Source organism: Macrobrachium rosenbergii, chromosome 5 (genome assembly GCF_040412425.1).
Source record: "Macrobrachium rosenbergii isolate ZJJX-2024 chromosome 5, ASM4041242v1, whole genome shotgun sequence".
Classification (NCBI taxonomy): Eukaryota; Metazoa; Arthropoda; class Malacostraca; order Decapoda; family Palaemonidae; genus Macrobrachium; species Macrobrachium rosenbergii.
The window spans coordinates 57,995,538-58,010,310 of record NC_089745.1 but is presented as its reverse complement, the minus strand read 5'-3'; the positions used below and the strand labels follow the sequence as shown (position 1 = coordinate 58,010,310).

Here is a 14,773-nt window from a genome sequence, read left to right as displayed (position 1 = left end):
AAGGTAAACGATTGAATATTACTAGAATGTAAGAGTTTTAGCTTACAATTGTGTTTTTTTACCATTTCGGTCGAGTTAAATTTGACCGAAGGTTGAAATTTTGGCAGTTATCGTGATTTATGTGAAAATATTTCAAAACTGATAAAAGCTACAACCATGAGCTATTTTCTGTTGTATTCTACATGAAATCGCGCACATTTTCATTTATAAAAGTTTATGTAACGACTAATGTAAAACGATGCAAACATTACGACAACGTGACGAAAGAATTTCTGAGATGTTTGGCCAAGTTACCGTGCGCAGACATAAGGGAAAAGTTTTTTTTTCAGAAATTCACCATAAATCGAAATATTGTGCTAGAGACTTCCAGTTTGTTGCAAAATGAAGGTACATGATTGAATATTACTAGAATGTAAGAGTTTTAGCTTATAATTGCATTTTTTTACCATTTCAGTCGAGTTAAAGTTGACCGAAGGTTGAAATTTTGGCAGTTATCGTGATTTATATGAAAATATTTCAAAACTGATAAAAGCTACAACCATGAGTTATTTTCTGTTGTATTCTACATGAAATTGCGCACATTTCCATATATAAAACTTTATGTAACGACTAATATAAAACGAAGCAAACATTACGACAACGTGACGAAAGAATTTCTGGCGTGGATGTAAGGAAAAAAGTTTTTTCAAAAATTCACCATAAATCGAAATATTGTGCTAGAGACTTCCAATTGGTTGCAAAATGAAGGTAAATGATTGAATATTACTAGAATGTAAGAGTTTTAGCTTACAATTGCATTTTTTTACCATTTCGGTCGAGTCAAAGTTGACCGAAGGTTGAAATTTTGGCAGTTATCGTGGTTTATATGAAAATATTTCCAAACTGATAAAAGCTACAACCATGGGTTGTATTTTGCTGTATTTTACATGAAATTGCGCACATTTTCATATATAAAACTTTATGTAACGGCTAATATAGAACAGTGCAAAAATTGCGACAAAATGACGAAAGAATTTCTGAAATTTTCGGCCGAGTTACACACATATGTAAGAAAAAGTTTTTTCAAAAATTCACCATAAATCGAAATATTGTGCTAGAGACTTCCACTTTGTTGTAAAATGAAGGTACATGATTGAATATTACTAGAATGTAAGAGTTTTAGCTTACAATTGCGTTTTTCGACCATTTCGGTCAAGTCAAAGTTGACCGAAGGTTGAAATTTTTTGTAGTCGACATACAGTACGTCCACTTGGCACCCAACAGACAATTTTAGTCGACGTATGATACGTCCAGTAGGTGTTTAAGGGTTAAGTTAAATGTGAATTTTTAAGTACATTAAATCTTACCAACATTTTGACTTGTGTAGGAATTCATTACTATTACTTATAATTAACAACCACTTACTACTGTGTGCAAGACACTGGCATAAACAATAGCAAGTACTGCCATAAACAATAAAATCAAAAAACAACAGTTTGCTGAGGTAAGTTATTGTAACTGACACGTTTGTTATGGGGTTGTGTTACAGTTGTGGTGTTAAAAATCTGGTAATTTTCAATGGTGAATTCCATAAATAAAAATAAAATAAATCTTTATTCATCCTTCACACAATGCAGGAGAAAGTGTTATAAAAGTATGCCACAAAATTTATGGTGTAGATGTGCCTGAAGAAACGAATAATGTGCAGGCCACAAAACATTGATCTACACGACCATATAAATCTCCACTTCTAAAACTTTCATCATCTAGTGAGAACCTCAGTCGAATCCATCTTAACGGTCATGCCCATCTACTGAGGCTTGTACATTTCCCGAAGAGATCCCAACGTGGTCCTCATCAGAAGAATCCCAATCGTGGATAATAATGGAGGAGCCATGATCATTCACTGTGTTAAAATCCCTACGACGATGAACTATAGCAATGGCCATGAGCCGATGCCAACTTGGGAGCACAAAAAAAAAACTGGGATGTAACTGTCCTGGCTCAAAGAATAAGAAGAAACAGTCCTTCTTTTCTTGGCACTAGGATCAGAAACGAAGTCCCTACACCTCCAACATCCGACTGTCCGTGGAAGATCAACGACCATGGGTCAATTTCGACTTGGAAACATGAATATGGACTGGGATGTGACTGTACTGGTTCGAAGAAGAAGCAGTCCATCTTTTCTTGACATTGGGATCAGAAACGTAGTCCCTACACCTCCAACATCCGACTGTCCGTAGGAGAGCAACGGCCATGGGCCAATGTCAACTTGGTAACACGAATATGGACTGGGATGTGACTGTACTGGCTCGAAGAAGAAACCATCCTTCTTTTCTTGGCACAAGTATCAGAGACGAAGTCCCTAATCCTCCAACAACTAACTGACTGTTCGTGGGAGAGCAAGGGCCATGGGCTGATGTTTACTTCGAAAAATGAATATGGACTGGGATGTGGCTGTTCTGGCTCCAGGAATAAGAAGAAACATCCTTTCTTTTCTTGGCACTAGGATCAGAAACAAAATCCCTAATCCTCCATCATCTGAGGGGATAACATACAATAGAAGCAGTCGATGGCTATTTTGATGACTATAATGAAGAAGAGGTAGAAGAAGATGATGCACATCTCTTCTTACTAGCACTATTGCACTTCCCTTCAAAGACTAAGTCCAGTCTCTCCATCACTGTTTGAATGAGGTACTCTTCAATCCGAGCAGATGGTGACGTCACAGAAGTCTGGCAGCGACATTACTAAGGCAGACGAAACGTGTGGAGGTTGCTGTTGTCACTGTGAGCAGGACAAGAAGTGACCCAAATTGATTATGCATCCAAACTTGTAACAAATGACAAAAATAGTGACGCGCCCCCCGACGTGAAGAAATGGTGCAGAATGGTCCCCTTCTTCTCAAAGAATACATCCATACTTCTCTCAACAGACCTAGTCGAACGATCGAATCTATCATCAGAGGTGGATAACGTCATAGCAGAAATAGCCGTGCGTCACAATCCCAGCTGTGACACCACTGACGAGACAAACTCTTACACAGCCTTTGGTACTACTTGAAATCATATGGAGGAGATCAGGGGGGGGAGCAACATATGATGAAATAACCCAACCCAGTCGTGACGAAATGGCATAGAACGATACCTAAAGAAGAGGAGAGCCAACACTGGAAATAGCAGGCCATCTAATGTTGGTACTCCTGAGGGGCCAACACGTACTACTGTAAATTGACGACATCATCTATGCATCTGAACCTGGAACAGAGGAACAAAATGTCGTTACCCCTACCATCCTGGGAGGGGGATATATGCTAGAAGACAGCACTTACAAGTGGTTCACAGGCTCTGAGAACAACATGCTGCCGTCAAATCTGGCTGGGAGCCAAAATTTCTGCCGTAAAACTACTAAGTTGGTCGAGTGGTTACCTGGATGAGCCGAGAGGATGTAGAGGGCTCCAACTCTTCAAGGAAAGAAGCAGGGCTGACAACTGCTGCACAACTAGGAGGTCTAGAGAAATCCAGACACCAACCAGCTTCTGAACCTTCGAGCCTGAAAAGAACCAGATAACATGCCTTCTCTCTCACAAGAAGGGCAGTATCTAGCAGTAATATATCCTGAAGGAAAGGGAGGGAGTGAGCCAACGACTCACACCCCGCCCACCCCCCCAAAAGACAGGGAAAGCAGACACAAACCTCTTACTGGTCCTGGAGAATGACTCTGGACCATCGCACTTTCACGTCTCAATCTTCCCCCTCTACACAACATCTGAAAGACCAAACATTACCACGTTCCAAGAAACTGTGTAGTTGAAAAAGAACATGAAACACAAACAAACACCAAGCAGAAGGTGTTGGAAAAACAAAAACGATACATAAATGGAGAAAAACTCCAATACTCATGCAGACTATGCAGTAAGAATAAGAAATATATCATACAAAGACAAAAAAATTTTGTAGTTTCAATATATCAAAATACTCAATGTTTCAATATAATCAGAGTATATATGTAAAAATATACAACACATAAGTAAAGCCAAATGGCAGAACAGAGAAGTACAGTGCATCTCAACGAGACAGCGGCCAAAAGTAAACTGACTAGAACTGAATGCATTCAGACTGTGGGTGTTACCTCCACCCCTACCTTCGGTAACTGTTACCATAACCACCTTGCAGAAAGCTTAATGGTCAGATTTCCAGCTCATTGAAAGTTAATCCCATGTATAAAGACCAAGGGTTTGTATTTGTGTAAGAACAATGCAGTGATATCAACCTCAAACAGCTGAAGGGAAACAGTTTTTCCAAAGATACCAGGTAAATGACCAGGGATTGTCAGGCCTTGGATGAGGAACATAAGCTGTGGTGGAACTCCAGATGTAAATAATTTCCTGATACTGTCCCCCATTGGTTGAACTATCTATGTGTCTATGTCCATCCTCAAGTAAAGTATGTATATTTCTTAATAGCACCAGATCCAAATTGTCCCATTGACTGGAAGACTAAGCTCCTGGAAAACATGAATATTTGAGGCCAATGTCCCAATAAAAACATGGGAAAAATCACTAGTCTACACTACACAATCTTAAATTAGTACACCACAACCCAGCAAACCTAAGATATATTCTCAAAGGTGGGTGTATTATACAAGGAAGTAGTAATCTCTGGGGTCCACGGATATCAAAAGTCCCATCCTGATAAAATGTCATGCCAAAGCCAACTGTTTCCATTCTGAAAAAGGATAACAGGGCAAGCTTGTTCAGTGGCCTCAGGATGGAGATCCTACACAGATAAGTAAGGTGCACCATACTTTGGTGTGTGCTGCTACTCAAATTATTTTTCTTACAAAATCCCAAGATTTGACCTTACAAAATCCCAAGATTAATAAAAAAAAATCCCAAGATATTAAAATAATTGTATGTTCATAATGTTTTAAAAATGTCTAGTACAGGTAATACATCTTTGGAAGACATAAAAAAAGCAAACAAATTTAGTTGTTGTCAGTTGCATGGACTATAAAGGGTGTGACCAGCACATAAACAGAAACGGATTAACATTCCTCGAGAGATTAAAGAGATTAATTTTGTTTTGAAGGTATGTCAACACAGCATTAGTAAATATCTTCTGAAGCAATAAAAAATTCTTTTGTTGCACTCAGAGTAACGAGAATGAATTCATTCTATTCTTCACATAATTAGTAAAATACATAGGCTATTAAAAACTATGTACTGTACAGGCAGTCCCCGGTTAACAGCGATCCGGTTTTATGGCGCTTGTCTATCGACGAAAATCGGCAATTTTCGGCGCCAAAAATTGCCGATTTCCACTTATCGGCGCCAATAATTGGGTATTGACGCCAATACAAACCTAACAGAGGCGCCGATAACCGAAAATCGGCACTTTTCGGCACCGATAACCCCCGAAAATCGCTGATTTTCAGTTGGCAGCGATTTTCGGTTATCATCACACCCTCAGAAACGGAACCCTGCCGATAACCAGGGACTGCCTGTATTCAAAACACACACACATCATCGTCAGCTTCACGTGAGCAAAACATTCTTTCTCAGGCAAAATACAGCTAAAACCTGACTGGCTGACTAGTTGCCATGGTGATGGCAAAAATTACTCAATAATTTGCTTTATATAATTATTTCTTTGTGAAAGCAAGAATTTAACAATAATTTTAACTTTAATATAGTGGTATGGAAAATCCCACACACTGTGTCGTAGTAATGTTTCACCACTTGCGAATCCCATTCCCGGACCATCCTCAAATGCATGACTGCAAACTGATGACGACATTAGTGACAATAAAGAATAAACCTCTCCAAGACTGTTATGATGAAAGACAATAAACGGCTTGGAGAAAGGAGAGCAAAAGCGAACGTCCGCTCTCCACAGCAGCTGAAGAGAGCCTGAATGCGTCACGAGGTTCCAGTTGGGTCTCTGACCCGCTTCCACCTCATCTGCATATCAGATGCCAGATGCCACAGATTTCTTGCATATGCAATTTTTTATTGTTTTTAAACCTGTTTCCAGGTGGCGCCTAAAGATTTATCCTAATGTTCAGACCGAAGGTTTGTTCCGCGTATGAACAAATGTACTTTATAGTCTTACTTATCATTAAAATTCACAAGTCGAATTACAATTATTTCAATTATGTATATTTTTGTATTTTATAGAATGTTTTTACTGATTATATATTAGTGATGATTTTAATTATCTCACGTTATTTAACAGTACGTTGTATTAATATAAATAATAATAAACTATAACGAATAAATAACTATAATGAAAAAACATGAAAAAAGGAAAAAAATGTTTTTGCTGCAGTAGTGATGTTTGATTATACTCCTGACCCCACAGTTCCGAAATCCGAAAAAATCCAAAAACCTAAACACATTGGGCTGCAAAGATTTCAGATAAAGGATTGTATACCTGTAATACACAAATCACATTAACTGGTAAAGGGAACAGAAAAAACCTTATTACAGTGCAAAATTAAATACAACTAGTATTTGTACATTGTTTGATTTTTCTTCGATCCTTGGACAACAGTTTGCAGTGTCTGAGGGCACTCAAAGACCACAAATATGGGCTACATAAGAGATGGATAAAGCAACTATACTGTACTTTGCAAAATACTCTAAAAATCTTTGGCTATGGGTCTACTAGACTTGCTCTACCTGAGCTTTCACTCTTGCTTCTTTGGTAAAATTTGGAGCCTTCCAAACCTATAGTCAGTCAACTCACAGAATGGACTTTCCTATCATCACATACCTGTATTGCATCCAAATTCAGAAGACTCAACATTATAATGTGAAATAAAACTTCTTTCACAAGGAAAACGATTTGTTAGAGGTTGAATTTCATCCTGTTAACTGATATCTCTGCAATGAATATTATTTCCTGCTTTTTCCCACTCTACAAGGGTACATCTCATTTGCTCTAAAGCACATTTATTCCTAGGAAAAACTGTTGGTATAATCTTCTTAGGGTGAAGGAACTGCACAAATCTCCTGAGCTCTCCATAGCTTGAATGTTCTGAATACGGAATACCTAAAAAAATTAAATGTCATGTTCCATTGAAAAAGGAAAACTATTCTGTTCAACTACTACAAAATACTAATAAAACATAAACAGATAATACTGCAATCTGTGCATAAACAAAAACTTTTCAAACTGAAAAAACATCACAACTTGTGCAAAACTTGAAAAAGCGAGAGACAGAAAGAGCAATTCAGTGCACAAATCATGCTAAAGATACTAAAAATTTGAATTTAAATCTACTCTACTCCAAATTATTAAGAGGTGGCAGGTGAAATCAATGAAATTTTATAATACATAAAATTACCAATAAACTACAGATCCAATACAAAATTACAATAGTGCAAAAAATATAGCCTTACCATATATGTAAACATTCCCAAGTTGTTTTGGTTTTAAATATGCAGAATAGTTCTGCTCGCCTTCAACATGCTCCCATCCAGTCAAGCGAAGGCCAATGACTACTTTATAGGTAGGCTCTAGGGTATTTAAATAATTTGCTAGGCTCTGTAAATACATGAAAAAACAAAGTTAAAAAAAGGCTGTTACACTTTAGTACAAAGCTATCACACAAACAGGTAATACTAAAAGTGATGCAATTCTAGTCATTCAATAACCCTACAAATGTGAACCTCAATTGGCTACGATTTTTGGTACAAAATCAACACACTTCAAGGATCCTCCTCATATCCTGATAATGTACTCTTATCACTGCCACTGGAAATGAAAATATCCTGAGAGTACAAAACAAAAATTTAACCAGTTAAGGAAGATAAATTACTCAAAATGACATCTGGGCACAGAAAAGGTAGTCATCATATGAATATATATTCATCCCCACTTACCATTTAATTCTTATACTACTGTACTTCCTACCTCTTCCATTAAGACAAAATAGATACTCTAAATAACTTTTCACAGTACAGTACAGTCATACCTCATGCATTCGCATTTCTGGATTCGCAAAATTTTCGTTGGGACCTAGCTAATTTGCATCCACAATTTTTTCACCGATCTGTGTACAGTACATACATGTTTTCTTTATTTTATTGAACTGTACCTTCGTTATATGACTTCTGTGACATATGAAGTTTACCTAGTTTACACTCCTGACAATGACAAAGAAACGTCAGTCATTAAGTTGACAGCCCCATTCGCTACTTGGTCTTACTTTACTGTGAGTGCAAAAGAAAATGGCAGCCAATGAATAAGTACTGTATAGAGGTAACATTAGTATACCGTACTGTAAATGCACTAGTGTGGCAAATACCCATTAGGCAATACTCTACTCTATTTGTACATCAACCATTTACAGTATTTCTTTTTTTAAGGGTAATGTATCAAGCTAACTTTTAAATGAAATTAAAGAGCTTTGGGAGCATGATACTGGTCACGTTTAGGGTTTAAACTCTACAAATAAGGATTTATTAGCATTTTTAACAACTCATACCAAACATTCGCCATTCCTCCTGAACTGCAATGGTTCTGGAATCTAACCTCACGAATGTTTGAGGTATACATATTACTACTTTGGATTATTAAATTTAATTTGTCTTACTTTCCACCAAATTTTTTTACCATGATCAACATAAATTCAATGAGCCTCTATATTTGCTAGTAAGTACATGTTTACCTTCAAGGTTGTACGTTTTCAGAGATGCTAATATTTCTCACTAGATCATACTCTCATCCACTCTCAACTTGACCCAAAAATAATTATTTATTTTCATTTGAAAGTAATTTAAGGAGACCACTGAGTCACATTTAGACTTAAAATAGGGTTTGCTACACATAACTTGCATTCACCCTGTTGCCATGTTTGCAAGAAGTTACAATGTGTGTTCATGACATGTTTTACTGCAGTGTGGACAAACCCTAGAATGAGATCGAGGTTGAAGTTGTGCAACTAGATTAAAAGAGCACAATCTAGACAAAAAGTGAAAAACAGAAAGAACTGCAGCTGGTTGATAGGTTGCTGCAAAAATCAAATATACTATAATTTCTGTATTAACAATGGCTAGATAAAATTTGATAACAGAATCTATAGCCAAAAAATAAGTTTCCCTACTGATGCTAATTACAGTATATACCTTACATTGACAATTTCTATTTACATTTTTATGAAGCAAGCACAATTACTTAATTGAATGACAGCGCCACAGATTAGTGCAAAGATCAACAAAAAGAAATTTAGTGGAACTCAAGAGTTTTGCCTATTAATCTGATGAGTCAGATACTGAAAACCAAATAGGAGAAATACTCAAAACAGGGCAGATTAAAAGAATAAAATTTCCTCAAAACAGAGAGATTGCCAAATTTCTTGTAAACATTTCTTTGCAGATTAAATTACTTTTTTGTGTACCTGAAAAACATAGACCACAGATTATTCTTAAAAACTAATATACAATAAAAAATGCTATAACTTTAAATGAGTCCCATGTAGTTAACGAAGCACTGTCAATGAAAATATCTAGGTGGTGTGGATTTATTGTGCTAGACCTCTGAGCTTTGTTGAGGTATCAACTTAATTTCCCATAATTTGCACCCCACAATAGTCTTGGTTTTGTAATTTGCAACATTCACTAATCTGTCTAAAATCTTAAAATGGGATCAATGCAAATAAAATAACTTTTTACACAAAAAATTAGCCTGTTTTCTACATCAAACCACATATCATGTATGTAATATAAATAGTAGCTAGCTACAAAGACTACCCTGAGGGACATCAAAGACTACATATCTGTGGTCACTGGTCACTTTAGTGCCAATCAACAATTACTCAATGTAGTCTATTAGTTAAAAATTCAATAATAATAATTGAAAATTCAATAATAATAATAATAAGACAAAATGCTCCCACAACTCCCATTTGCCTGAGTTTGAAAACTAGGGCCTCATGATACATGAGCATAGATAAAAAAAATTTTCCAACCATCCAGGGACACAAAACAACTAAAGATGTCTAAATTAGAGTGTGAGCATTAATTAGAACACTTGTGGTATGAAACAAGACTTGAAATATACAAGAATATCTACTGTAACTGAAACCACTGATAACTTACCCTGGGTTTAATGTATCTCTCTGGTAGCACATGAACTCTAGCAGAAAATTTATCATTAGTTAATCTTGACAAGATTTTGCTGTTACCAATACTTTGTAGAGTTTCCTGCTTTTCCTTGGTGGCCCATATATGACAGTCTAATGCCAAAGCAATAGCAAGAATTACTTTCTCCCTACCTGCAAAGACATTGTGAGTTCATATCCAAAGCAATGCACACAAAACATAAAGAAACCACAAAAGTATGTAGTAAAGGATGGTAGCCTGACTATTTGCCAAAGGATAACTGGTCGAAATATGTTTGGCCAACTGACAACTGACTGAAATACAAAAGGGTCGAATGACCATTTGATGGAAAGGACAATTAGTCAAAAAGGCTAATTTTTTTCAACTGGCTCACCAACTTTATACATTATCTTGATACGGCTATAATAAGAATTTTCGTAGTTTATCAAGCTTTACTTTAAAATACTTATAAATTAAAAGTTTTAAATGCAAAACCATATCGCCTCAGTAAAATGGAGTTCATCAAGACAGAAAGAGGTGCAAGAAAACTCCTCTACGAAGGATCTGCGTACTTGGTTGATAAAAAGTGTTGCAGCAAGGTTTATTAATGTGAAAAATGCAAGGAGTTTAACGTGAGAATGAAGACAATTGATGATGTGATTGATGGTCAGCCTTCTCAGCACTCTCATCCATCCATTGATTCGTGTAATATGGCTTTGAAAGCAACTGCTCATATAAAACAACGGGCTGTAAGTTCTTTACCTCTAAGGGTTGCAGGAGCACTGCCAAAAAAATCTTTTCTTTTACACAGTAAATAGGACGAGGGTTAAGCAAGAAAATGAGATTTAAATTTCTCGACATGAGGAGAAAATTTTAAACTTTACGAACATGACAAAGTGAGAATGTTTGACACTGATAAAAATTTAGATCTCTTAGCTCAGAGATGTACTTGTTTTGTGACGGCACTGATAGGCGATAATAAAACATTACTGTTGATATACTGCTTCACAAACCAGAATGATGAAGAGACGTATGATATAATATTCAACTTTATAAAACAAGCTAAAATTCACTGTTTCCTCTATTTATGTCGATTTTGAACTGGCAGCTATACAGAGCATTAAGAAAAAATTTCCTTTCCATTTGTTTCTATTATAGGCACATTCAATAGCTTTTCCGCGAATAGTCGTTATACTACTTGTCAGTTCAACTGTTGATCACTCGACTAATTGTTTTCGAAGAATTGTCTTTCGACCAGTTGTCTTTCGGCAAACGGTCTGCATATCGTAAAGGATATATTTCAAATCACTAGCAAACTATATGACACAGTGTTATCTAAGAAGAAGGAAAATGGAATAACTTTGGTGTATTTTCTGTATGACAGAAAACTCCTATTCAAGAAAGAGCTTAAGCGATATTTTTGAAGAAAAAACAACCTTAATATTTATTACATCCACCTATGTTCTAAAGGTCTTGTAACTAAACTCTGTAACAGTAAAAAAAATTCTAAAATGAAACTCATTGAATGATTTATGAGGTTTTATGCATACTGTCAATCTGAGGGGTCAACCATGAGAACTAATAAAATTTACTTTATAATTATGATTTAATGACTAGGCCTTTTGATGTGACAAAATACTGTAAGCTTTTTATTTGCTAGTAATAATTAAATTGTTGAAAATAAGATACCTTATTTCACACAGACCCATTAATCATAAGATACCTTTTTCTCCGAATTCTTTAAGGCTCCATCTCTACAAATATTAAACCATGCAGAAAATACACACCCTTTGTCTCTGACATTTTTTACACCGAACCAATCACTTTCCTGTCTACATTACCTGACATATTTTTCTCTATCATCATATATAATAGAAACACCATTTTCTTTTAAATTTCAAACTTCTTGCATAACTACAGTATTTCATACCAAGCACTTGATCCACTGTCACTTTTCCTTGTCACAATTTGCACTGTTCTTGCCCTATCAATCCTTCTGTGTTGTCTTATTTCCTCAATCAAAATCCTACCATGCTCCTTCCCTGTTATACTAAGTACCATCATGCCCCAATGATTCCTTGCTACATATATCACCTTTACCTTCAGACATTACTTTGGAACATTTTCCTCATTCAGACATAACTTATCCAACATGATCAGCATCACTGCAGTATCTAATTGTAGCCCCATCAACTCCTGGTATCTTTCCATCCTTAAATTTCTTTATTACCATCCCTATAAAATCAGCAGTCACTTTCATAAACATTCCAAACCTTAAAATAATCCTTTCCACTTGTCTTGAGTTCTTTATGTGCTCCACATTCAAAATCTTCAAAGTATAACAATGAAGAGCCTGCATCCATATAAGTCAGCATCTTAAAATTCACATCTTTCATTCTGAGATCCATTTGTTTATTAACCCTCCTCTCTGCAACTTATTCTTCCTGAAGTTCTTGCTAATCTTCTATATTACATTTTTGTTGCTCACCTTCTATTCTATATTTTTAATATTTACATTTTTTCTGTCTCTTTCACTTACTTCTTGACAACCCTATCCTGTACTTGGTTGTTTCTTCTGACATGTAAGCATACTTCAAAACTTTTTTTTTTATTCACTAACCCTCTCTTTCCTTATCCCACCACTTCTAATTTATTTCCTTTTCCTAACCTCCTACACTCTTAAGCTTTAATCTGCTCTTTTTAACATTTATACAAGGTCTTCCATGTTACCCAAGCCATTAAGTATGAGCATCTGCATATTTAAAAGAACATATATGAAGAGTGTGAACTGAGTAAACAATGCTGAAATAAATGCTCATTTTGTTCTACATAGCAAATTATCAACTCACCTATGCTGCCAGAACCAATGACAATAAGAGAGCTGGAATTGTCCAACACATGACTGAGCGAAATTATGACACAATTTTGTATAATCTCATCCTGACTTGGGAAGTCATTGAAAGGTCTCCAGTACCTAAGAAAAGGGATAAATCTGTGAGCCTTAAAATGCAGTTTAGGTAGTACTTGATTTTACTTTAGCAAACATTATTAAAAAAAAAAGCTTCATCCAAAAGATAAGTAAACTATATAACTGTCGTTTAAATTTTTGACATGCAATCTACAAATATCAAAATACAAAACAGAAATATTTTGCAGAGGTACACATAACTTATATATGCAAATGGTGTTTCACTGTAAAAACTCTTATCTTAGATGTGCTGAAAACACTACAAAATACACTAAACTGATGTGAACTGTCCACAGGATACCCTTTGGATGCTAATGGCATGAATGACCTGCACAAACAGGGAGGAATCTCAAGTTATTTCCCTTTACTTCCTCTTACTTCTTCCTAATGAACACCATACTCTTTGGAAGCTTGAATTTCAAGTCAATGGCCCCTGTGGGCTTGTTCCGTATGAATAGGTTTCATCAAATGAATAATAATAATAATAATAACAATTAACAGCAAAATACACATTTTCATACTTTATATATCCACTACGGATAAGTACTGTATCCACAAACTTCCCTGGTGTAAAGACAAGCATTGTTCATCCTCCAGAGGGCATTTCTGATTTTGTTTTAGTTTCTTCAAGTATATAAAACTAAGTAATATATATATATATATTGTACATATGTATATAGTCACAGCTAGATTGCGGATCACCAATTGTGCCTTCAGTTAATCACAGGTTTTTCTGTGGAACTTATCTCCAAATATATCGCAGAAAAATCCACTAATTCGTGGATTTTTTCGTAGAGCAATATTCACTAATTACTGTACAGTAATACCTCGAACTTACGCAAGGTTAGGTTCTATAACCCCTTGTGTAAGGCAAGGATTCGCGTATGTTTGATACGGTCACTAAAGATGCTAATACATACAGCAAATGCTTATTTCTAGAGTTTAAACCCTAAATATGACTAAATCACGCTACCAAAGCACTTAAATTTAATTTTAAAAGTTAGCTTAATACTGTACTGTAATTCATATTTCATTACAGTACCGAGAGAGAGAGAGAGAGAGAGAGAGAGAGAGAGAGAGAGAGAGAGAGAGAGAGAGAGAGAGAGAGAGAGAGAGCAGGGGTTGTCCTTACATTAAATATCAAGAGTGAAATTATTCATGAATTATTATAGAGAGAGAGAGAGAGAGAGAGAGAGAGAGAGAGAGAGAGAGAGAGAGAGAGAGAGAGAGAGAGAGAGAGAGAGAGAGAGAGAGAGAGAGAGAGAGAGAGAGAGAGAGAGAGAGAGAATTTTTTTTTACGTTAAAGAGTGAAATTACAGTATTCATGATTTATGACAGACAATGAGAGACTAACATTGGAAAGAGAGAAAGAGAGAGAAGCTATTCTTACATTAGAGATCAAAAGATGGAAATTCATGATTTATGAAGGAGAGAGAGAGAGAGCGAGAGAGAGAGAGAGTGAGAGAGACAGAGATTTTTCAGTATCCTTCTGTAGTGGTATTTGACCATTTGTGTACAACATTTTGTCCCTTTCATGGCCAATATGTCCAGATAATCGTCAGTTAGGTTACAACCACCCCTCACTCCAAAGGATCAGAGAAAAGACTGGGAACCAATATGTATTCTTTTAAAATTTTAAATAATTTACTATATAAATGCAAAAAGTTGTAAATATAGCATGGAAAATATGAAAAAATTAATAACAAAGTAATGTCACG

The 14,773-nt window shown here is 35.8% G+C and overlaps 1 protein-coding gene across 5 annotated transcripts in view; it reads right to left on the bottom strand.

Annotated features, from left to right (window-relative positions):
* The window catches only part of LOC136838828 (DNA cross-link repair 1A protein-like), a 97,320-nt gene that overhangs the window by 21,627 nt on the left and 60,920 nt on the right, over positions 1-14,773 (bottom strand). For 2 of the 5 annotated variants that reach the window (XM_067104460.1, XM_067104459.1), the window contains exons 9-12: positions 12,937-13,061; positions 10,085-10,260; positions 7,385-7,529; positions 5,626-7,034 (exon numbers count right to left, since the gene is read on the bottom strand). In XM_067104460.1, the coding sequence (XP_066960561.1) occupies positions 6,853-7,034; positions 7,385-7,529; positions 10,085-10,260; positions 12,937-13,061 (628 nt within the window). In that variant the 3' untranslated portion in view covers positions 5,626-6,852. Of the gene's footprint in view, positions 1-5,403; positions 7,035-7,384; positions 7,530-10,084; positions 10,261-12,936; positions 13,062-14,773 lie in introns of those variants that run through there. The other 3 variants (XM_067104458.1, XM_067104457.1, XM_067104461.1) reach the window with 3 other exon arrangements.